The following is a 26228-nucleotide window of genomic DNA, read 5'->3' on the forward strand; positions in this document are numbered from 1 at the left end:
GCACACTGACTTGTAGGGAAATATCTATTTTGAGCCTGCCCGGTGTTGCTAAATTGTAGTCTCCCTGGCCAACCGTTCATACAAGAGATGTGGGAAGAACCATAAAAGGCATTGTGGGGGGCTGTGAGGGAGTGAGAGAGAGGAGAGTTGAAAGGCTGATCTGCTGCTTTACAGTAAAACCCAGAGAAAGTGAGCACTAACGGGAATGTGGTTTTATCCCTCCAGAATTCTATTTAGCCCGTCAGGAATTAACTTTGACTATAAACAGGTTATGAATGACCCTGCACAGAATGTTCAGAGACCTCAACTTTGTGTAGAGACTTTGTGGGAGTGGAACTTCCTGTTTGCACAGATTGCAGTATAAAGCCCAGGTGCTCTGGGGAGTGTTTAGCACCAGACCCATTGTAGGGCTTAGGGTACATACAGGCTGATCTCCTCCGGTCCCTTCTGCCTGCAGCATGGAGAAGAACAAACTCCTTCATTCAAGTCTTGTTCTTCTCCTCCTGGTCCTCCTGCCCACAGAAGCCTCGGGCTCTGCAAAACCGTGAGTTCCACACAGAACACGAAGCATGAACTTAAAGAGTCCTTTCCTTTATTTCAGAATCTGCTTTGTATCATTCATCTGTCTTTCCTGTGAAACTGTCTCCTCCTTCATCTCTAAGTTTTCTTCAAACCAGGAGAGTTTGTAAATCTGGTTTATTCATTCTTCACTTATAATCATTTTTCTCCAGCTCTCTGGATCTCTGAATCTCTAAATTTCCTGGTGATATGCAATGCCTTTCTAAGGGGCATCAGAAATTCAAACTTGTTTTTAAAAGAATAAATTTTCAGATCTTTGTGGTCATATTGCTCTGCTTGAGACCATGCTACTTATTTATCCTTTCTTACCAACTCCCTTTCTTAATTACGAGTATTCTATTTTATAAAATAAAGAGAATCTTCTCCCTCAACCATATGTTAGCATGGATCATTGTCCTGGAGTATAAAAATCTCCAGAGTGCCAAATAAAGGAACAATGGGAAATACTGACATTGGTGTTGAGAAAGCAAAGGACTCTCATGACGAGAGAGAAAATACTTTTGGAGCTCAGGTGGTGATGAATTCTCTATTTCAATGAAACTAAAGGTATTTCTAAAGGAAATACCAGCTGATAAGTGATTAGAAGCAATTCTTGCTAATAGGCTACTGGGTGAATTTAGGCATGTAATGCAGAAGAATTTATAAGTGGTGGGAATAATACTATTGTTTTACCTACCATTTATAATTTTATGTAAATAATTCTTCTCAGGACTTAAATCTACACAAATCATAAATAGTAACAAAATTACTGTTAGACCTTATTTAATTCTTGCAATAAGGAATACCCACCCATGGATACAGAAATTCACTGGAAAAAAAAACAGCTCATCATTCTCACTAAACATGTGCTTCAGAATTATTTTAATTTTAATTTTATATCTAATATTCATGAAACATACTTTGTAATGTATTTATTTGTTTTGATCAGTTGTATACAAGCACTTTTATAAATAATTTAATCAGAAGAAAATATCTAATATTTACAAACTTACTGTCACATTATCTTTATATGAGGAGTTAAAGCTAAATTTATCTACCCACCTGTAATATTACATATATTTGTACATATACTTGTTAGCAAAAAACTAGGAGTGATCCATAAAATATTTTGAAGCACAAAAATCTTAGGATAAACTTCTATATGGTAAGAAGCATGGAAATTCAAGTTAAAGGAGGGAAAAAAATGAAATATGTTAAAAAATTGACAATTACAAAAAGAACTTATTAATATTTTAAGTTAGCGATATTAGGTATCTTATCACTATAATATTTAAGATTCCATGGGAAACTTGTAAAAGTAATCAAAGTTTTAATTTAACATAGCATCAAAAATAATATCTTTTGCAATTAATTAAAACTGTAGTTTTAAAAAGAGGCTTACTTGAAAACATGTAAGAGCACAATGTTCAAAAATTATTTGGGTAGTTTTGTGAGCAAAAATATTTAAAACCTTCAGAGTCCATCTTAAATTCTGTATCAGGATACTGAGAAAGTTTCTGTCCTGCTCATAATTTAGCAAGATCTAAGTTCAATCACCAGAGGGCCATTTTTGGATGGAGCCATTGTCTAAACATGAGTCAAAAGGCAAATATTTAAAATGCAAACATCCAAGATTAGGTAACACTCTAAGACTTTATGAATTGCTAATTACAACTGAGACTATAACCACTTCGGTACCAGCGCCGACTATAGTCGACAGCCACAGATGAACGCGCACAGCGACTTTAGCCAATAGCACTGATACGACTTTTCTAATTTTTCAGTTACCAAAATAAAATTGTGAACATTTAAAAATAATGTAATGAAAACATATATGCATATGTTACCTATTCTGGTTTTCATTACAAGTAAAGCTGCCTGTAAAGTAAAACATGTTTTCAGAGCTTTAAAGCTGTCCTCATCACACAAGAGCAAAACGGATGCGTCACCAATGCACAGCACAGACTCTCATGCGGACTGTGAGTGCCAGGTGTGGGCTAGGGTTCCCGGCCACTGAGCGTCATACTGAAGTGGTTAAAATAATGACTCACTTTCTTTGAGGCTTAGATTCCATATCTGTGAAGTAGAAGCAAGTACTTGACATACAATTTCACAGAGTAAATTATATGTATGTATACATATTTTTTCCCTTTTAAAGGAATTTTTATAATTTGATTGGTTTTTCAGTGTTCACATGCCTGAGGGCTTGCTTGCTTTTTACAGCAATCCTAAGGTAAAAGAAATCACATAAATAAAAGTAACTAACATATTTTTTATTTGAACACAGATGCCCATGTCTTAGGATTCCTTAGAGTGAAGTATGCCTACAAATTTTATTCTTTTAAGGCCCACCTCAAGTAAAATGTTCACTTCCATGGCATGTGATGGAAAGGAGAAATAATTCTTATGCGTGCCATTCAACAGCTGAGTTTCATGCTCATCAATCTGTCTTCTCTCAGAACTGATGATGATAACAGCAATTATATGGAAAACAGTGCTGTTGACAGCGGTGCCTCTCTTCTTTCCCTCCTCTCTCCCCGACTGCGCTCTCCCAGACACTACATGGTGCTGGTCCCCTCCCTGCTGCACACTGAGACCCCTGAGAAGGGCTGTGTCCTTCTGAGCTACCTGAATGAGACAGTCACCGTACGTGCTTCCTTGGAGTCTCTCAGGGGAAACAGGAGCCTCTTCACTGACCTGGTGGCGGAGAAGGACTTATTCCACTGTGTCTCCTTCACCGTGAGTGTGGCCGCTTGAATTTCTGTATTCAGCTCTGTTGGTCAAGGTCTTAGGGATCCAGTATTCAGTCAAGATAAGGCTTTGGGAGGCTAGTAAGAACTTCAAGAAGGAATTCAAATGCAGCAACAAAGCATAGAAATTAAAAAGCAACGCAGCAGAGCTGGGTGGCTCACACCTGTAATCCCAGCATTTTGGGAGGCCAACCCAGGAGCATCACTTGAGGCCACGAGCGTGAGAACATCATGGGTAACACAGTAAGACCCCATATCTACAAAAAAAAATTTTTTTTAATTAGCTGGGCATAGTGGCTTGAGCCTATAATCCCAACTACTCAGTGATGGTGAGACAGGAGGATCGCTTGAGCCCAGGGATTTGAGGTTGTTGTGAGCTATGATTGTGCCACTGTGCTCTGCTTGGGTGGCAGGGCAAGATCCTGTCTCAAATAAATAAATAAATAAAAGCAATTTATGGATCAACCTAATGATAAAATAAAACCCTATTAGCCAGAAAGAACACAAAAGATAATATGCACTAAACAAAGAAAAAAGATGACTCCTTAAAATTATTAATAAAAGTGTAGAAAACATTAATAAAGCAAACTAGGCCCAGAATCAACATGAGCTGGCACTTGTGGGCTGAGAAGAACATATGACTCCACACCCTAAGAGTAAAAATCATAGAAATTACTCCAAGAAAATGCCTAGTATCTCTTAAGAGTGGCCCATTTGTGAGATGTTTACACCTAGTGCCAATTAAATATATAATTTTTATAGCCTTGAGACATGCTTCTCCCGTGCCCTTTTGGCATATAACATCGACTTGGTAAAGCTCAGCGTATACTTGAATCAAGACTCTATTTTCTGGGCTATAGGAACATGTGAGTCTCAGTTATAACCTCTCTTACTGAAGTATTTTCCTCCACCTGTGTTCTGGCTTCCCATTTGTAAAACAGCAAGAGCCATTCCCCCCCATGCCAGCTTTCCCCGCTGAGACTGCAGGAGTGAAATCAGGGCAGGATCTCGGGGAGGAGTGGAACAGAGAATGGCGGAGGGGCCTCGGGAGGCTGAATGGGCTCTCAGCATCTCTGCTGCATTGCAGATCCCGCGGTCTTCGTCCAGTCAGGAGGTGATGTTCCTCACCGTCCAGGTAAAAGGATCAACCCAGCAATTCAGCAGCCGGACCACAGTGATGGTTAAAAACAAAGAGAGTCTGGTATTTGTCCAGACAGACAAACCTATCTACAAACCAAAGCAGACAGGTATGGAGAAGCCTGAGCAACTTCCAAGAGAAAGACCTTCCTTCCCTGGATATTCCCCAAGCTCCTATAATCTTGGTTCCTTTATTGCGTTTCTTACCAGCCACTAGGCCTAGTTTAGGGTTTGTGGGCTCATGGAAAATATTTCTGTTTCAGTGAAATTTCGTGTTGTCTCATTGGATGAAGATTTTCACCCCGTGAATGAATTGGTGAGTCCCCTGTTATCTACATAAAATTATTATTGTGTGTATAATGGCCGGGAGCCTACTTTTAGAGTCGCAGGGAGGACCAGGGAGAGGACAAATCAGGCAACACCACCACTAATCCTGGCATTACGGGGCCACAAATTCCTCATTCACCATGTTATCCCAGGTCAAGAGAGTAGGTAACTCTTTCTGTCTCTTGCACTATTACTCAGTTGTGTTCACACAATTAAACTTACTCTTTAGATAGTTCTCAGTTAAGGATATTAGAAAGATACACTAAATAATAGACACAGATAAACCACCAGAGGACCTAAATTTACATAACTTTTCAGAGATTTAGACTTTTTGTAAATACTCCTACCTAAACCTCTGCTATAAAGGAATATGAGGGTAATAAATTTGTTTGATTGAGGGTAATCAAGATTAACCTTTGATATTTGTGATAAAAAAAAAAGAGAATTGTTTCTATTATAATGCAGACATCAAGCCAAAGTCTTCCTTTTGCTCTCCCAAATCTAGTCCTCTGCCACCTTCTCTTATCTCCAAAAGAGGCAATTCTTCTCTTCTAGCTCCTAAAGCAAGAGATTGTGTTACAATCCTTCCTTCTCTCTCCCACATCCACGTCCACTTCACCAGAAAATCATGTTGACTCAAAACATCTCCAGACTACTTCTTACCACCTGAATTGCCACAACCTATTCCTGGTCAATATCATCTCTAAACAAGATCATTGCAGTAACATTCATTGAAAGTGAGCTGCCAGCTTCTATTCTCATTCCTCTCTCTAAAATCAAACGCCGCATCCATCACTCTGTCAGCTTAAGCCAGCATTATTTTCTTCTTGGCGTTTACTACCACCTGAGAGATGTACACACAAGGTTTTCTTCCTGTTTGTTCATGTGTATTATAATGTAAGTTTCGTTAAAACAGACATATTGTTGTTTAGCGCATTGCTATATTCTCAGCACCTAGAATGATGCAGAGCACATGAGTAGATACTTAATAACTATTAGTTTTAAAAATGAATAAGCATTGAAGGCAGAGGACCTATTCCCATTCTTCCTCATTCTTAGAAGTACCTAAAATTTCTATCACCCATTCATCTGAGCATGGTGGCTTACAGTTCTATGTTTCTTTCTTGATCTGTATAACTGCATGGCAAAAGAAAGTTCTTCTCTGGCAATCTTGGAGGCCAAGGCAGGAGGATCACTCAAGGTCAGGAGTTCAAAACCAGGTTGAGAAAGAGTGAGACCACATCTCTACTAAAAAAATAGAAAGAAATTAGCTAGACAACTAAAAATATATAGAAACAATTCGCAGGGCATGGTGGCACATGCCTGTAATCCCAGCTACTCAGAAGGCTGAGGCAGGAGGATCGCTAAAGTCCAGGAGTTTCAGATTGCTACAAGCTAGGCTGATGCCATGGCACTCTAGCCCATCAACAGAGTGAGACTCTGTCTCAAAAAATAAAAGATAAAAAAAAATGCTCTTCACTAAAATTCATTATATGTACTTAAGTAATGTTAATAAATCCCATTCAAAGTGAATGGCAGTGTATATATATATATTTGTTTCTGATGATCTGATCAGTACTTAATATTATGTATTAATTGCTGAAAATAGATGAATTAAAAGTTCTTTAATAGTTAATCTGGAATCTTTTGTGTTTTACTATAGAGAGAGTTATTCTACATAAAGCTGCTTTGCTTATAAAAAGGATTTGGGAATATTTGAGAACAATTATAAACTCCTTTTTTGCTTTCTCCTTTCAGATTCCACTAGTATACATTCAGGTAAGCAACTTGAAACATTCTGTAATTGGAACAAAAGCAATAAGTTCAGGGAAAATGTTCTTATTTGATGGGTTCTTACAATGTGTTAGAAATGTGGCATTAAGGGAGAAGCCTTCAGACTCACCTAGGATTGGATGGTTATAACTCATTCCCCTCCTTGCCCCTCACCATGACCCCATTTGTCTTCTTTGTGGTAAATATAGCAGGGTTTTTTGCCTTTCTTTTATTGTCGCTAATGATCTAGATGCATTTGTAAGTGATAATGGATTTATCCATAGGACCCCAAAAGAAATCGCATCGCACAATGGCAGAGTCTCCAGTTAGAGAGCGGCCTCACGCAATTGTCCTTTGCCCTCTCATCAGAGCCCTTTCTGGGCTCCTACAAGGTGGTGGTACAGAAACAATCAGGTGGAAACGTAGAGCATCCTTTCACGGTGGAGGAATTTGGTATGGATAATGGAACATCATACACACTTTTTTTTCATAGTTAAGCCTCTAGGGTTCAGAATTTGAGCTTATTTTGGCATCTTTCCCTTCCCCATGGGTGACATTGGGCTTGCAGTAGAACTAACTATATCTAAATATAGATATATAGTCTAATATCTAAATTTAATATCTAAAACTATATCTAAATCTAATGAGGACAGTAAGGATTTGAGAATAGGACTTCATGTAACTTGGTTATTTTTGTAGCAATAATTAATACTCCAAAAAGTATAGCAATCCTTATTTTAGTGGAGTCTTCCATTACTCATTAAGGATACAGTGATCTTTCATAATCCCTCAACCAAAATCTCCTTTCATGAGTAAGGTAGATGTCTTAATCCATGTAGTGTTTCTATAAAGCAATATATGAGGCTGAATAATTCGTAAAGAAAAGAGGTTTATTTGGCTCATGATTCTGCTGGCTGGAAGACTGGGCATATGGTAAAAGCCTCAGGCTGCTTCCACTCACAGCAGGTAGAAAAAGGGGAGCTGGCATGTGCAGAGATGACATGGCAAGAGAGGAAGCCAGAGAGAGCAAGAGGGAAGGTGCCATGCTCTTTTTAACAATGAGCTCTTGTGGAAACAAATAGAGAAATCACTCATCCACTCCAATCTATTCATGAGGTGTCCATCCCCATGACCCAAATACCTCCCATTAGGCCCCTACCCTCCAACACTGGGATCAAATTTCAACATGAAGTTTGGGGTAACAAACATCCAAACTATAGGAGTAGATATGGTTATATTGGAGAGTACCTTCCTTTTCAGACACCTAAAATAGAATTAAGAAATTATTACAAAAAACCTGAAAATATTAATGCCCCAAAATTGAAAACTAATCACCAGCCTTCTTTATTGCTATCAACAGTGCTTCCCAAGTTCGAAGTGCAAGTGACAATGCCAAAGGTAATCACCATCTTGGAAGAAGAGATGAATGTGTCAGTGTGTGGCCTGTAAGTTGATTATTTTTCATCTTTTGAGGAAAATTATTTAAAAGAGACTCATGATTTGGGATATTTTGGCTAGCTTCTCTAGGAGCAGTGGCAACACAAATATTTTATTTTGGGAACATCACCATCTGTAGAAAGTTCTTCTTCTTTTGCTTTTCTATTTTTCCTTCTCATTTTCTTTCATATCCTTATAAGTATTACTATAGCTTTCAGAGGCGAGGAACTGTTTCTACAGAGGCTACATTACTAGGATGGATTCTGAAAATGATGAAACTGCTGCACACATGCACCAAAGCAAAAACAAAACAGGATAGTGCTGAAGGATAGTGGCTTTCTCTTAAACAGAAGCAAACAGACACATATTAGAGAGGTGATCCACATGTGGTTAAAGAGGAAATTCAATCATCAATAGATCACTTACATGACCTTGCATGTATAGTCAGAAAATGGCCTAGACTTAGAATTCGTAGAGACAGGCATATAATAAAATCCCATCTAACTCTTGGGTCTAAGGTATGTCACATATCTCTCTGCACTGCCATTTTTACTGAGGGGACTTGACATGATCTCTCAGTATGGTCTCTTCAAGACTTAAAAATTCATGTTTCTGAAGTCTTTTGCTCCTACCCCTGGTATCCCAGAAGTAGCATTCACAGGAAGAGCAGACAGTGAAGAAACCATTCCTGCCTAAAGACAACATATGTAATGCACATATGGCTCAGCTGGAACCCTGCCTCAGGCTGTCTCAGAGCAATGGCCAAGTTCCTAGTCCCACATAATTGGTGATGAGCAAATGCTCTTGCAAATAGAGATATAGAGGTCATTTCAAATAGGGAAGGAAACACAGTGATCCTCTATGACATATTTGTGGGTAAATTCCATTTTTGTAAAAAGTAAGCAAGCAAAACTTGATATAACTAAAGACTGCTGTACATTGCAAAAAGACGATGGAAGCAGAGACGTTATCATATTAACAGTTTGTATTCCTAGGTAGCCTTAGGGTATTTGTTTCTTCTCTTTATTTTTTTTTTTTTTGTTGTTGTTGTTGTTTAGTTGGTATTTTTCTCTTTTTTATGTCAAAATATTAGGAGGTTATAAGTGTTTTTGTTACATGAATGAACTGAATAACACTGGAGTCAGGGCTTATAATGTGCCTGTCACCAGAGTAGTGTATGTTGTACCCAATAGGTATGCGTATATCCCTCAACCCACTCCCACTTTTACCCCTTTTTAGTTTGCAATGTTCTTTATGCCACTATATAACTGTGTATAACCATAGGTTAGCACCCACTTTTTAGTGAGAACATGAGTTTGTTTTTCCATTCCTGGAATACTTTGCTTAGGATAATGTTCTCCATTTCCATTCAAGTTTCTACAAAAGGCATTATTTCATTCCTTTCTATGGTTAAGTAGTACTCCATGGTTTGTGTGTGTGTGTGTATATATATATATATATATATCACATTTTCTTTTTCCACTCATAAACCAAGGCAAGATACTGAAAGGAGAAAAGTTGAAAGCATTCTCCCTATGAACTGGGATAAGACAAGGAAGTATACTGTCACCACTTCTATTCAACATAGTACTGGAAGTCTTACCCAGAGCAATCAGGGAAAAGAAAGAAAGAAAGGGCATCCAAATTGGGAAAGAGGAGGTCAAACTATCCCTGTTTGCCAATCATATGATCTTGGGTCTAGATTAACCTAAATACTCTCCCAAAAGGCTCCTGGAATTGATAAATAAATTCAGCAAAGGGTTACAAAATAAATATACACAAAATTATAGCATTACTATATATTCATAACAGTCTAGTTGAGAGCCAACTAAAGGAATCAATATCATTCACAATACCTACAGAGAAAATATGATACCTATGAATATACCTAACCAAGGAAGTAAGGATCTCTACAAGGAGGACAACTACAAACACCGATGAAAGAAATCACAGATGACACAAGCAAATGGAAAAACATCCCACTCTCAGGAATTGCAAGAATCAACATTGTTAAAATGTCCATACTGCTTGAAGTGACTTACAGATTCAATGCAATTCCTGTCAAAATACCAATGTCATTTTCCACAGAACTAGATAAGTTAATCCTAAGCTTCATATGGAACCACAAAATAACATGAATAGTCAAAACAATCTTATGAAAAAAGAACAAATCTGTAGGCATCATATCACCTAACTTCAAATTAGCTACAAGGCTATTATAACCAAAGTGGCATGGCACAGGTATAGAGATGTTTTTCTCTTAAGGACAAGTTTAGCTTTTATATTAAGAAAGACATTTTCTAAGATAAAGTTGGAAAGCAATCAAGTTAGAAAAAGATATGATAAAACAAGAATGTAGTAAATTTTAGCATTTTGCAATGGAAATTTTTAAAAGAGAAAAGAGATTAGTGACTCTTGCCCTCAATACTGTGTGATCCCTGCAGAGAGCAGAGGGAAGAACAGAGGGGGGAATGTGCTATTAGTTAAAGGGAAAATTTAAATATAAATAGGTAGAACAAAGGGATGATGTTCAATGTCTGCTTTGATTCATTTGGGAATGTTCTCATGACAGATACACATATGGGAAGCCTGTCCCGGGACATGTGACTCTGAGCATCTGCAGAAAGTGTAATAACCCTTCCATCTGCTATGGTGAAGAGTCACAGGCGCTCTGCAAGACATTCAGTCAACAAGTAGGTTGAAAACTCTTCCTCTCAGGAAATAATAATAAAGGCATTGTTGACAAGCAGTGAGTTGCAACATGGTGCTAACTCAGGAAGAGAACAATCTGGAAGAGAATTCCATACCAGCTATTATAATTTTAAAAAATAATTAACTTAGCAAAATAGAAATTATTTCCTGTAATTGTCCATTGTGAATGTTCCAGAATGATAGAAGCTATCCAAAGCCTCCTTGGGCATCAACTTCTACAAAGGAAGGAGAAAAAAACATATACCTCCTAATTGTCTTTGCTGGTTACAACATCAGTTCTGCTCTCTTTCTGTGAGCAAGAACCTTTCACATGGCCTCATCTAGACTCCAGGGGGCGGGGTACAGAACAGTCCCCAGACAAGTGGTCACTTCCCAACCACACCTGTATATCACAGGAGGAGAAACTAGCAGACTTTGATGAAGAATTAGTTCTAATGGTTGATAACAGAGTAGCGTGACTATAGTTAATAACAATGTATTGTATATTTCAAAATACCTAGTAGACAGGACTTAAAATGTTCCCAACAATTAAAAATGATAAGTTCTCAGGTGATGGACATGCTAAATAAACTGACTTGATCATTACACAGTCTACTCTTACAACAAAATATCACATGGACCCCCCAAAATATGTACAAATATTATGCATCAATAAAAAGATTACCCAAAAATGTTTAAGGAATTTCTATCTCTTCCTCTCTAGGGAATTTCAGATACCCAGGAATACACCTGCCAGTTATACACCTGTCACAACAAATGAGATATTGCTCTGAAATATGATAATGTTTACTCCCTAGAGAAAATGTATTGTGTCCTCATCATAGAAAACACCTAGATTATGTTGTCTCAAAAACAATCTCATGAAAAAAAATAATCCCATCAGATCAACTGACCACTGATCTATGCAGAATAATATATGCTATGTTTTTTTATTTTTTTTTCTTCCCTCTTAGCTGAACAGCCACGGCTGCGTCTCTCAGCAAGTAAACACCAAGGTCTTCCAGATGAAGAGGGAAGGGTATCAAATGAAACTGGACGTGGAGGCCAATATCAAAGAAGAAGGAACAGGTTTGTATACCACCTGGGTATGGGAGAAAAAACAATGGACATTGATGTAACATTTTAGCCAAATTATGAACTGTAAAGGAGGAGGTAGTATAAGAAGTTCAGGGACATCACACTTCCAAAAACAAATTTGTTTTCTTTCTTCTTTTTCAGGAGTGGAATTAACTGGAAGAGGATCCACTGAAATCACGAGAGCCATAACCAAACTCTCATTTGTGAAAGTGAACCCTTACTTTAGAAAAGGGATCCCTTTCTTTGGACAGGTGGAGTATTTTACAGTTCACTGGTAATCCCATGTATTGTTATCTAATTAGCAAAATAGGTACAGTTTCTGCTGAAACCATAGCTGATTAATGTTATCAATTAATATAACCGAAGGTATAAAGCTACATAGAAATAGATTTGTTGCTGTGTAAATTTGTATATGAAATGTATAAAATTATTCTAAAGCTCCATTGAAATTAGTAGGATTTTTTAATCACTTTTGGAACAGTTTTATATGATATCACTCAATTTCCTTTTCATGGTTTACTATGCAGACTCAGTTTTCAACACATTTTCTAAAAGAAATCTCAAATTTTATGTTGACCATTTATACTATCCTTCTAACACTAACTTTGTAAGGAAATGTGTAGGCAGGTGGTTTTAATTTTTATTTTCAAGTAGTAAAGATTCCACTATACCTAATGTTTCTTTTGTGGGTTACATTACTTTTCTATTACTTACATTACTTTTCTATAATGACAAGTTTATTTTTAAAACAGTAAACCTGGGGGTAAAATATTGCCATTTAAGGTTTCCAGATTTTTAACTTATGAATTTGCACACAAATCTACAATAAATCTTACATTGTGGTTTTTCTATCGTGAGCAGATGTGCAAATGGACCTTTCTGATTGCAAAAGTCTGGAATGGCAGCTGTAGGCTCCTCGATGTGCAATAACTGTGTGTCATGTTCCTGATAGAAATGTTTCAGGATTTCAGCCATGGAGGGTATAAATGATAGACTAAACTCAACAAAGTGGGGCATATTTTAGAGGGCTTGATTATGTTATGACAGCAAAACATTTTCAGAAACTTTGGCCACTTCCTAAAATGCAAGTGAGGTCCAAGTTTAAATTGCTCAGAGGTACATTGTACCTTTTTATATTTGATTGCTATTAAATAACCATCCTATTTGTCATAAGACACTCTCCCTAGAAGAGAATCAGAATTTTGTGTGCATTCTGATCTTTGTGAGTGCAGCCAACATCTCACTGGCAAACTTAGATTTTGTTAATCAGCTATAAATACTGATGCAAGTCGGACGATTGTACTTCCTACTACCAAAAGTAACTACTCATAATGAAAAAGAACATTTGTCTTTACAATCTGAATGGGCTATTCATCTGCTGAGTTCAATATTAGCAGTATTTGGCATTAGGGCCCTATTTGATACTGTGTGACTCTTTTCAGTTTTACATTTTTCACATGGGAGGTGTGTCATAAAATCTGCCAGACTTCCAAAGGATTGAACGTGCAGGTTGAGAAGCAGACACCATATATTATAGCACAACTAGAGAAGCACACTGTTTTAGCAGTTGCTTACTTGTGCATGTATGCAATGCTCCAAGACACTAATCCATAGGAAGTTAATAGTCCACCCCCAAATAAGTGTTTGGGGCTCAAATAAATGTGACTAAAGTATTAAAATTTTCGTTACTGTATTACTTTTGTGCTCTGTGACTCTCTAAGAGTTATACGTAATGCACAGTATTTCCAAAATATCCAAAATACATCCTTTTCAGGTCATCCCCATTTTTTATTCCTATTGATCTCTATCCCTTCAAACTGCTATATTTTTCTTCTTCAGATTGATTACTACTAAATTAGTGTATTTTCTTTATATATTCACTTAGCATCTATCTCTTTTAGTAGACAGTGATGAAAGGAACTTTGTTTTATACAATGCTATATCCTCAATGCCTCGAACTGTATTTAACATGTAAGAGGCACTCAAAAAATATTTGCGAGAAAATGAATATGTTTGGTGCCTATTAGTTATTATCTATATAACCGACCCACAGCTTTTACTTTTCAGGTGCGCCTAGTGGATGGGAAAGGTGTCCCTATGCCAAATAAAACCATCTTCATCACAGCACATGGATCTGTCTATAAATTCAATGCTACCACAGATGAGAATGGCCTGGCACCATTCTCCATCAACACCACCAGTGTTATGGGCATCTCTCTTACTGTACATGTAAGTTAGAAACAAGTTACCAATGGCATGAAGTAGCCTTGAAAACATGGTTGCAACTTAAAAAGTGATGAAATTTCCAAATTTTGTTTAGTCCTACGGAGAGAGAGAAAACTAGCAATTAGAAACCAATTTAATATCAACTTTTTATGAGTTTATGAAAGAGAGGCAGTATTTTGGTGTGGCTAAAATTATGAGTTCTACTTTAGCAATGCTGATAGGAATTGAAAATGGTGCAACCACTATGGAAAACAGTATAGCAGTTTCTCAGAATTAAAAATGGAATTACTATATGATCCTGCAACCTTACCAAAGAATTGAAAGCAGAGTCTGAAAGAGATATTTGCACACCCATGTTCATTGCAGCACTATTCACAATAGCCAAGAGAGGGAAGCCACCCAAATCTCCACCAACAGATGAGTAACCAAAACATGGGATATACATACAATGAAACATTATTCAGCCTTAAAAGGGAAGGAAATCTTATCATGTGCTACAACATGGATAATCCTTGAGGATATTGTGCTTAGTGAAATAAGGTAGTCACAAAGAGACAAATGCCATATGATTCTTCTTATATGAGGTTCTTAAGTAGTCAAAATTGTAGATACAGAAAATAGAATGCTGGTTTCCAGAGGCTGGGGAGTAAAAGAAATATGGATTTGCTGTTTAATGGGTATAAAGATTCAGCCTTGCAAAATGAAAGTTCTATGTTGCACAACAGATATGCTATCAAACTGTATATTTAGAAATTATGAAGATGGTAATTTTATGTTTTGTTTTTATCACAACTTTTGAAAAGTGTAAGTTCCAGAATCAAAATCAGTGATTAAAAATACTGACTCTACTCTATATTAAGGGAAAATAAGTAAAACCTCTATATTTAATTTCCTTACCTGTAAATTGGGTACAATATTACTACCTAACTCTTGGGGTTGTTATGAAGATTAAATGAAATAATACATGTTAAAGTACTTAGTAACTGCCCATTACCTGTTAAATACTTTTATTATAAAAGCCAATTTTAACATAATTAGCATTTAGTTTCAAAAATATATAAGCCATAAATTATTGTTTTACAGTGTTTTTGTCTTGCTTTCTAATTTTCTCTGGATGACCCATCTATATCCATATAACTTGTTTTGTATAGCGTACAGTCTTCTATTCATCAATAGAAATATAGGTGTATGTTTATAGATACACATATCTACGCTATGTATTACATATCACAATACTAGAAAAACCCTCCCTCGTTTGGTATAAAGACAAAATAAATAATATATTTTATTAATTTAGCTTTAGATAGAGGGTAAAATATCCCATATCTCTAATGACTCAATTTGAATATTTATTCACTTATCAATCAAGAAGTGTCTTGAATGCTTTCTATGTGCCCGGCACTGTGCTAGTCCTGACAATGAAAATATTATCTTTAAATGCTCCCTCTTTTTGGTGATCATATATATGTTATCACTAGAGCATATATTGAGATATGAACAAAGAGTTTTGCGGGCACAACAAGGATGCACTCATTCGATTTGGCAGCTGTGGATGACGGTAGGGGAAGCCTTAAAAGAGTTAAGGACCAACTTCTACATGAAGGAGAGTTGAAAATACAACCCAATAGGGCCTCTGAGGCATAAGAATCCAGAATGGCAGGAAGGAAGCAGGAAAAATAATCACCCCAGGAGAAGTAGATTTCAGCTAATTCACCAACTCAGCTCTTAAAACGATGCTTTTTACCAATGTTTTCTCAGATCCCTAGGGTTGCAATATTTCATTCATTCATAATACCCATTTCAAACCATCTTAAAAGAGACAGCTAGCTTCTGGAGCAGTTTCTTAAGATGATTTACTCTCCTCCATGAGGTTTCATAGCTCCAGGGTCTCTATCTGCGTAAGTGAAGTGGACAAAGAAATTTCAAGCAAGCTAATCAGATCAAAGGAAGCCTCCTTTTATGCTCTTCAGAAATGTAAATCCCACCCTTGGCAGCCTCTGCAGTGTAAAAGCACAAATCATGCCTCATTTGATGTAGTTACATAAAATAAGGAGCCCTTCTCTCACTTTTTATTGTGGAGAAAAATATTTCTAGTTAAGGTAGAATAGTCAACTTATGTATTTTCATGAGTACATTTATTCTTTATGACATACAATCCATAAAATAACATTGTTTTCTTAATTCATTAGGTCAAACACAAGAATCAAGATGTCTGTGATGACAACCAATGTGTGTCAGAAGAAAATGCAGAGGCTCATCACACTGCTAAGCTCGTATACTCCGTCAGCAAGAGCTTTGTGCAGCTCGAGACCATGCCTGGTGAACTGCCCTGCGGCCAAACTCAGGCGGTCCAGGCAGATTATATTCTGAATGCACAGGCCCTGCAGGAGCTGAAGGAGCTTGTCTTCTATTATCTGGTGAGAAAGGAGGTCACTGCATTGATTTATCTGTAGATAAAACCTCTCTGCGGGGGGCGAGTAATTATGAAGCTCTGTGAGGCATCACCATTTTGACTTCATATGCATGTTTCTTTTAAAGATATGACTTGTCTTGTGACTAATCATTACTAGCAGGGGCTCAATAAAGCAACACTGGGATAAGATCTCTGTCAGGCACCTTAAATTTCTTTTGTTTCCCTTTTTTTGCAGATAATGGCAAAGGGAGGCATTGTCCGAACTGGAACTCATGTACTGCCTGTGGAGCAGGGAGATAGTGAGTACTTCCATAATCACATTGTTGCCCCATTCTGACACATCCAGCCTTTCACTACAGAAATACCAGGAACACTTTCAAGTAAAGAGAGAACATTTCCATCCAATCACAGTAAAGAAGTTTTTGAGGGAGGGAGGGAAAGGAATAATGTTTCTTTTTTTCCATCCTTGATCAAATATCTGGGGTTTTTTTCTTCAGCATGTTCTGTTTTGATTATTAAAAGTTGTCATATACAATCTACACATATTCCAAATTTTTTAAATTATAAATATTCTTAGACCATCCTTCTCAAAGTGGGAGATATTTGAGAATTGTTTTGGAAAACAGGGAAGAGGAAAGGCAAAGTTTTGGAATGCATTCTTGTGTTGAGTCACCTCTATCTTTATAAAGATCTCATTTGCCCTTTACAGATAGTTATGATTTGTAAAGAGTTAAACTGGGTAATTGGACTCTCCCCATGGACAAATATGTAGCAATACAAACCCCGAAGGTTGCTCCTAGTCTAATGGTGTCTAAAAGATGAATTAGTAGAAAACTTTCAGTCAACTACTCTTTTGCTACTTCTTTGTAACAACATAGAAACACCATCGCTGACTTAGGGAAGCTTAATGTAACTCCTAAAGAATCTATGTAGACATCAAAAAATAACTTCCAAAGGAGCATAATATTTCATTAAGGAGAAAAAGTAGAAGATTTTCTTCATAAATGGTTAAAGAGGATGTAACAACAAACACAATGTGTTAAACTCTTCCTATTACATCCTGTAATTTCAGGTTCTATTTCCCTCTTCTAGTGTGAGATCTAGATCGAATGGTGGCAAAATGGATGTCTCCATATGCTTAGATAGCATCAGAGCCTTATCTAGGGGAGAGCTAAAGCTTCAAATTGGCGAGAAATCAATACAGTATAGGATTTATGAGAGGAAAGGGGGCTTTGATAAAGTTCTCCTAAAGGTAAAGTTTGCAGTCATCCATTTATTGCACCTACTGTCTATTTTATCTATTATATCATCTACCAGAAACAGGCATTAACCGGACCAGCCTCCTCAAATGGCTTTGTACAGCAGAATAATTTCATGGCAGCCCTGAAGACAGGTCTAACCTGCGATTGCTTCCTCTCATTCTCTCCGCTCCAGTGAAAGGCCACTTTTCTGTGTCAGTCCCTGTGGGGTCAGACATTGCTCCTGTCGCTCGGTTGCTCATCTACGCCATTTTACCTGACGGGGAAGTGATTGGGGATTCTGCAATGTATAACGTTGAAAATTGTCTGACCAACAAGGTGAGGGCTTATTATCATAAGCTTTTCAACATTTCAAACTAGAAGTTGCTATCATGACCGTTTATTGTACACCTGTGAGCATGGGAGCCAAAGGGTTAAACAAATGCCCCAGAGACACTGAGCCAGATAATGGCAGAGTCAAGGAGAAGCCCTGTCACTCGACTCCAAGTGTGCAACTCTCACAACCCTCCTAGAACCTTGTCTCTTAACAAATGTCACAGTTCAGGGTACCTTGTTCCCTTCATTTTTGATGAAATGTTGGGAATGTATGAGCGAGATTTTAAGACTACTAAAGCACCAAAAGAAAGACACAAGAGCACCTTGACCCATACGCGTTCCAACTGCAGTTAATGAGCACCTCACCTTGTATCAAAGGTCAAAAATGACATGTCATAATTAGTAATTTCTAAGAATAACTAGAAATTATTATAATGGCTCAACTCATTCTTGAGAATGAAAGAGAATTGTAGGGGACAAAAAGCCTCGGGGTTGACACAACGCCAACCACCTCGATTGAAGTCAAAGTGGTTCTGGGCTGAATGTGAGGAACGCTCAGAAAATGCGGGGAAATGCATGGTTAAAACAGCAAATTTCTTTTTCTGACCTTGTTTCCCAATTTCACAGGTGGATTTGAGCTTTAGCCCAGCGCAAAGTCTCCCAAGCTCACCTGTCCACCTGCTAGTCAGGGCGTCGCCTCAGTCGGTCTGCGCCCTCCGGGCCGTGGACCAGAGCGTGCTGCTCATGAAGCCCGAGGCCGAGCTCTCCCCGTCCTCGGTGAGTTCCCGGCAGCCCACGGGACCAGCAAGGGCCATGGGGGGCTCAGACAAGGAGAAATGCCTATCTCAGGAGGATAAGATCTATTAAAATTACATTTATCTAGGAGCTAGCAGGTTTGAGCTCTTTCACGTGTGCTTTCTTTGGTGAAGAAGATAAAAGTTTACACACGCAGCCTACTGGCCTCTGCAGGAAAACGATTGATAAAAATGTATTGCCTCATACAACATATTGAAATGAATAAAAGAATTTTTAAATATAAAATGCAACACAAAAAAATTAACAACAAAGGGCTGGGCGCGGTGGCTCACGCCTGTAATCCTAGCTCTCTGGGAGGCCGAGGCAGGTGGATTGCTCATGATCAGGAGTTCAAAACCAGCCTGAGCAAGAGCGAGACCCCGTCTCTACTATAAATAGAAAGAAATTAATTGGCCAACTGATATGTATATAAAAAATTAGCCGGGCATGGTGGCACATGCCTGTAGTCCCAGCTACTCGGGAGGCTGAGGCAGGAGGATTGCTTGAGCCCAGGAGTTTGAGGTTGCTGTGAGCTAGGCTGACGCCACGGCACTCACTCTAGCCTGGACAACAAAAAGTGAGACTCTGTCTCAAAAAAAAAAAAAAAAAATTAACAACAAAGGAGGCTAAGCTGGAGGATAGCTTATCGCCAGGAATTTGAGACCATTCTGGGCAACACAGTCAGACTCCGTCCCTATGAAAAATAAAAAAATTAGGTGGGTGCAGTGGCGTGCACCTGTATTCTCAGCTACTGAGGAGGCTGAAGCCAGAGGATCACTGGAGCCCAGGAGTTTGAGGTTGCAGTGAGCTATGATAACGCCACTGTAACCCGGCCTGAAGGACAGAGTGAGACCCTGTCTTAAAAAAAGAAAAGAAAAAAAAGCAGAAAAACAACTTATGACTCAGATTAAGTTCCCATAACAATACAAACCCAAATCTTATTGTGTCAAGGCAGTTATATATATATATGCAAGCTGGAGAAAAAAGAGGGCAGATTGTGAAAAGTACTATAAAGGAGGTACGGACATGCAAAATAAAAGAAAGGATTAATTCTAACTGAAGAATCAGGGAGATCATTCATAAATTTTTATATACGTATATTATATATTGTATAGTTTGTGTGTCTGTGTGTAAATACATAATGTAAAAAGAAAAAACATGCACTATCCAAAGTTCTTGAAATCCCAGAGCTCCATGAAACCAATAATAGGAGTTTCCAAGCTAGTATTAACATTTCAAAAATCTTAACATTTCAAAAATCTTAACAAAAGTAATACATTTACCTGCTCTAAGACCACACAGGCTAAATTAAATGTCAAATTTCTGTTTTTATAAGAATTATATCAACTGAAATAATGGCTGTCCCAAATTCAATACAATTTCTGAAGAAAGACATGCATTATCTCTGATGAAAAATTTAGGAAAAATGAATTACTACATGATAGCTACTATTGATAAATGAAATATTTTAAAATATGGGTTAATAGAAGATATAGCAAAGAAGGTATGTTGAAGTGGAACAACAAGAATCTACTTAGCATGTATTAATAGCAGTTTATCTTCAAATTTTCAATATGAGGCCAATTGGAATAACCTTTTATTGAAACTTTTGCTATAGTCAAAATTTTACCAAGGGAAATTTTATATTTTTACTTCCCTAGAAATTACTTCTCGGTTCTTCTAATGAGATTTTAATTGAAAATATTAGAATACTTCTAAAGGAAGTATTAAGTACATATCAATAGTGGGAGCAAGAAGATGTGTAGAAAGATAACATTAAAGTTTTACATTTGTATAAGAATTTTACACTTCTCAAAGGTACTTTTTAAATTATAACAACCTTGATGGCTAGATAAGGCAGAAAATCCCATTTCACTTATTAATAATAAAGCAGAAGTTTTCAGGTATTTAGTAGTACACCTGGGTTAGAACACTAGTTTCTTTTAATCTTTGGTTGGTTGTTTTACTCATTAAACACTTTGCTGCTAGTAGTGTAAGTCATTCATTCAACGCATGCTGTTGACCCTTGCACATTGTGGGGGTTATGGGCACTGACCCCAAGCACAGTCAAAAATCTTCAATATAACTTTTGACTCCCCAAAAACTTAACTACTTATAGCCTACTTTTGACCAGAAGCCTTTCTGATAACATAAACAGTTGATTAACACATGTTCTGTATGTTATATATATATTATATACTGTATTCTCACAATAAAGTAAGCTAGAGAAAAGAAAATGTTATTAAGAAAAGCATAAGGAAGAGAGAATGTATTTACTATTCATTAAGTGGCAGTGACTCTTCAAGTTCTTCATCCTCATCATCTTCATGTTGAGTAGCCTGAGAAGGACGGGGAAGAGGAGGGATGGGTCTTGCTGTCTCAGGGATTGGCAGAGGTGAGAGAAAATCCACTGATATGTGTATCAGTGGACCCACACCGTTCAAACCTATTGTTGTTCAAGGCTCAACTGTATTCATTTAATGCCTACTATGTTCTAGGTCCTATTCTAAGTGCTGGGGATCTAGTGCACTCCTGGAAAGACCAAAATCCATGTCTCACGTAACACACTTTCTCAGAGATGAGACAGCCAACAGTGATGTGCCTTGCAGAAGAATAAAGCTGGGAGGGGAAATGGGAAATTTTAAAAGGGAGCTGTTCCACTGCAGATCCATTCCAAAAAAAAAAAAGAAAAAAAAAACAAAAAAAAAGGGAGCCGCCTTTGAGACGGTGTCTAATTTCATCCCACTACTCACCTTGCTAATCTATTTTTGTCAATTTAAAATTCCTATGAATGTAATACAGTGCACCTATCAACATTTTTATGTCTGTCTCACTCCTCCCCTTCACATGAATCTGAAAGCATCATGTCCAGTATTTTATAGGTAAAGTTTTATGTATTGTGTCAAAAATGAAGTATTTTGTTTCCATGAATAATACCTAAGAAAATACTATCCTGTCCTATGTAGAGAATAGATATTTATTCATGTGCCTGTTTAGAATATATGTCCATTTGCTTTGTTATATACTGAGTCAGTTGCTAATCACAAGATGAGGGAAAATGATCTATTACAAAGCTTTGTACAATATCTCAAATATAGAAGACCTAAATTTCTCAATTAATATAGTTATATTTCATTCTAGTTTTGAGTCCAGTTTTTACCTCTGAACCGTGTAACAAAATGTTATGACCCTTCAGTACTTAGATGAGAGTGTTTTGGTTAAACATCTTCAAAATGACAACATGGTCTTGAGAGAAAATGATCCATATCCTCTCTATAAATTGTCAGAGCAATGAGAGCATTCAAAGAGAGACTGATAGGGATTATTCTTGTTCTTTTCTCCTTGAACTTAAAAAAAATAAACAACAAATAATTTTTTTTTTATCCTTTGTATTTGTACAGGTTTATAACCTGCTACCAGTGAGGGATCTCACTGGCTTCCCTGACGATGTGTATCAGCAGGAGGAAGACGATGGAGACTGTGTCTATGGTTACAACATGAATATTCGTAGAAGACCACATATTATGATTACAGATATACATGAAAAAGATATGTATAGCTTCCTACAGGTAAATTCCTCCCAATGTGGGCGGTCAGTTTTTACAGTTCTTAAAACATTGTATATGGAAAAAATTATTTATTTTAATGCCTTCATATCATGGTTGAAGATAATGGGACATAAAGAGATCAAGTAAGTTCTCCAAGGTCACTAATAGTGGCAGAACTGCTAAAACCTATAACATAGAACTGGAACTTTTGGAACTGTTAATCAAGTTTTCTTTTTTATCAAAATTCATTACTTTGTGATATTTTTCAATATCACATATATAAAACAATTACTATTGAAAGAACTCAAGGAAGAGAATGAAATTACTTCTGTAAGTATTCTAATATCTCTTCTCCAAATGTGAAAATTAAAAGTTTAATATTAAGCTAATTGGATTGTTTATTAAATTCAATGAAAAGGAGTATGCACCTATATATCATATATGTGTACTGATTAGGTAATAATTTCTTTTACAGGATATGGGCTTAAGGGCATTCACCAACTCAAAGATTCGTAAACCCACAATATGTCTACCGCTTATATTGTATAGCCCACGGATACCTAAACCTGTAGAAGAAATAGGTAAAAAAATGAATACAAATTTATTTCCTAATATATTGAACCAAATATAAGAATTTTTAAAAAGATAAAATTTAATAAAACTAACAAGAAAGGACGTGTAATTCATATATATTATGGTTCTTGTTGAAGGTCGCATAGCAATATGAACCCAGCTCTCTGATTTATCAGGCCATCCACAGTTGCAACGCTGGCAGCAGTACAAGGCAGATTGTAAAAAGTCCCATAAGAGAGGTACAGATATGCAAAGTGAAAGAAAGTATTAACTCTGCTTGAGAAATCAGTCATTCATGAAGAATTAGCTTCTAGTAAATGGAGATGTGTGTGGTTGGAAAGGGAAAGAAAAGCCTTCAGACATATTGCTAGAATCAGTGTAAACAGAAATAGAAATGCTCACAAAATAGAGCTACATTCTCACCAGTCAAGTAAAACAGCTCTTCAACTTCCCTAAAACATCAGCCAATATTCCTGTGAGAACCACAGCATTCATCAATGATGTGAGCTACTTTGCTGATGAATCAGATAATAATCAAGTGTTAGTACTCTCATATTGTCAAATCATGGTTAACGATAAGTTGAGTACAGACAAACGTGGTTCAAAATACAAGGAAAACACTCAATGAGAATCAATTCACTGTATGGAATGTGTTACAAAGATTATTGGATATATCTGCATTATTTATAAATTACATTCTATAATCTTTTATCAGTAAGATTTAGAGTAAACTGACATATGTACAAGTATATATATGTCATTATTGGATTTGGTCATCAAATATTTACCAACACACCCTTAGCAGAAGGTGAACAGGGTAAAGGAACCTAACTCTGATTCTGACACAATATGGAATAAAGAGCCTTTTTTATCCTTGATCTTTTCACTCCTGTAAACTGGTTCCCAAAGCCACTGCCATAATGTGTGGGTCACAACTGAGAAACACACCAGTGGAAGCTCTGCCTCCTGCTGTCCTCCCAACGCCACGTCATAGCACGCTCCACTTAGCACAAGGGCACAGCCACGTAGGGCTCCGAGCCCTTCCTCTCCACAGGCAATCCAAGGCCCTTCCTGCCGGGTCTCCATATCCTCTGCTTCGGAGCCTCTTCCCCCAGCTCACTCCTAGCTTATCCCAATACTTCAGAATTCTGCTGGAACATCACCTCCTCAAGAAGCTTCCCCTAACCACCAAGTGCGCTCTCCTGGTGTCTGTTTCGTCACTCTGTGTGTCTTGATCGCACCTATTACAATCTCTCATAGGCTTTAGCTTTAATATCTGTTGTTCCTGTCTTCTTCCTCACCCACAGTAGACCTAGAAGAAACAATGCCACAAGTCTTTGGAACTGCAAGTATGATCGTTGCTGGAGGGGCTCGCACAGAGACTGTACGGAAGTACTTCCCTGAGACGTGGATCTGGGATTTGGTGGTGGTGGGGTAAGTAACTTCCGTTATATGCAAGATGCAACAATATAGATCCCTCATTTGAAAGAGAGAAAAAATTCTTCATTGTGATTCTGATAGTGGCTGTTAATGAATTGCATGGAGTGGGAGGCGCTGGCCTAAAATAGGAACACAGGTGACTGCTGACCGGTGTGGCCCTGGGAGTTTTACTAAGGTTGGCTCCCATGTGCTGTGTGGGATCACGTGGCCCACCACAGTTCTCGTTTAAAGCATGGTGAAAGCTCCCTTGAAACAGGGAGCTGCTCGTGATCCGGCCTGCCTTCTACTCTCTCACCGACTGGTCACGTGCTCAGTCAGCACAGGTCGCCTGCCAGGCGGTTCCAGGCAATTGCATACATCAGTGATCAAAACAGACAGGAGCTTTGTCTTCATGGAGAGCCTATTCAGCAGCGGGAGACAGCAAACAAGAGTTATATTAACAAAGTAAACTCTACAATGTGTTGGAACAAAAAAATATATAGATCCCTCACTATAGTCAATTCTTTGCTAATTTTCCTGTTTTTATTGTATGTATGTATGGTGTACAACACAATGTTTTAATATATATAGAAAATGATTACTGCAATCAAGAAAACTAACCTATCTATAATCTCACATTGTTGCCTGTTTTTCTGTGAGTGGCAAGAGTACCTCAAAATCTATCCTCTTAGCCAATTTCCAGTATACGATATAATATTATAACTATAACCTTCATGCTGTACCTTAGATCTCTAGATTTATTCACCCTACAAAACTGCAACTTTGTAGTCTTTGACCTGCATCTCCCCACCACACCTCCATGATTCTATTCTCTGTTTCTATGTGTTCAATTTCTTTTAGATTACACATACAATTGAGATCATGTAATACTTTTCTTTCTGTGTCTGGTTTATTTCACTTAGCATAATGTCCTCCAGGTTCATCCATATTGTCACAAATGGAAGGATCATTTCACTTTTAAGGCTGAATAATATTCCATTATACAAACACTCACACTCACACACACACATTACTTTATCCATTCACCCATGGATGGATACTTAGGCTGTTTTCCTATCGTGGCTACTGTGAACAATGCTGCAAATGAACACAAGAGTACACATATTAAATATATGCACTCTGCAATGTGCCTACTTCATTTCCTTTGGGTATATATCTAGAAGAGGGATTTCTGGATCACATAGTAGTTTCATTTTTAACTTTTTAAGGAATTTCCATACCATTTTCCATAATGGCTGTACCAATTTATATTCCCACCAACAGTGTGAACACCAAGGAGACTAAGCACACTCCTTCCAGAGAAAACCTGGAGTTCAGACTTTATCACTGGAATGGAGTAGGAGGACATGGAAAAGGGGAAGCTCCCAAACTCCTTTTCAGGCTCCTGGAGGCCTTTTGTTTATCTGATCCTTCTGCTCCCAGACTTCAGCTAGTTAGAAACCAGCCCTCAGGCAGCAACCCAGAAAGTGTGTAATCAAACCCCTTCCAGGGAGAAACTGTGAGCTCTTGACTAATTTTCCAGTATTGAAGTACTTCTTTTAAACACATTGGTATTTTCAGGAGTGCTTTAGTGTAAATACTCTCTTACAAAGTCACACCAAATGGCCTCAAAGCTAAGAAATTTTGCACAAGTTTAACTCTAAGATTTCTTAAAAAGAAATTGGGCATAAGGACCAAATATAACAAAATACTGCAGAGATAAACACGTGTAAGAGATCCTTTATTGGTCAACAATCTTGAGTGAAGCACAGATTCAGTTAGGCCAACTATACCCAATAGTAATAGAATTAAAAACTATAAAGCAACACTCAGTGGAACAACATTTTAGAAAAAAGAACTTAAAGGCAATCTCAAATTACATGTTAAGTTGATAGCTATTTTCTCTGTA

General features: G+C 37.4%; 1 protein-coding gene across 2 annotated transcripts in view; it reads left to right on the top strand.

The window, feature by feature from the left end:
• The first annotated feature begins 380 nt into the window (after positions 1–380).
• LOC105861535 (alpha-2-macroglobulin-like) overlaps positions 381–26228 on the top strand; it is a 51108-nt gene continuing 25260 nt past the window's right edge. The window contains exons 1-18 of one of the 2 annotated variants that reach the window (XM_076007680.1): positions 381–544; positions 3114–3297; positions 4396–4555; positions 4709–4761; positions 6531–6551; positions 6830–6998; positions 7906–7990; positions 10555–10675; positions 11648–11762; positions 11913–12022; positions 13839–14000; positions 16187–16414; positions 16646–16709; positions 17845–17987; positions 18612–18761; positions 22181–22348; positions 22803–22908; positions 24208–24334. In XM_076007680.1, coding sequence (XP_075863795.1) covers positions 459–544; positions 3114–3297; positions 4396–4555; positions 4709–4761; positions 6531–6551; positions 6830–6998; positions 7906–7990; positions 10555–10675; positions 11648–11762; positions 11913–12022; positions 13839–14000; positions 16187–16414; positions 16646–16709; positions 17845–17987; positions 18612–18761; positions 22181–22348; positions 22803–22908; positions 24208–24334 — 2252 coding nt within the window. In that variant the 5' untranslated portion in view covers positions 381–458. The remainder of the gene's footprint in view (positions 545–3113; positions 3298–4395; positions 4556–4708; positions 4762–6530; positions 6552–6829; positions 6999–7905; positions 7991–10554; positions 10676–11647; positions 11763–11912; positions 12023–13838; positions 14001–16186; positions 16415–16645; positions 16710–17844; positions 17988–18611; positions 18762–22180; positions 22349–22802; positions 22909–24207; positions 24335–26228) is intronic. The other variant, XM_076007681.1, reaches the window with a different exon arrangement.

The sequence above is a fragment of the Microcebus murinus genome, chromosome 10 (assembly GCF_040939455.1).
Source record: "Microcebus murinus isolate Inina chromosome 10, M.murinus_Inina_mat1.0, whole genome shotgun sequence".
Taxonomy (NCBI): domain Eukaryota; kingdom Metazoa; phylum Chordata; class Mammalia; order Primates; family Cheirogaleidae; genus Microcebus; species Microcebus murinus.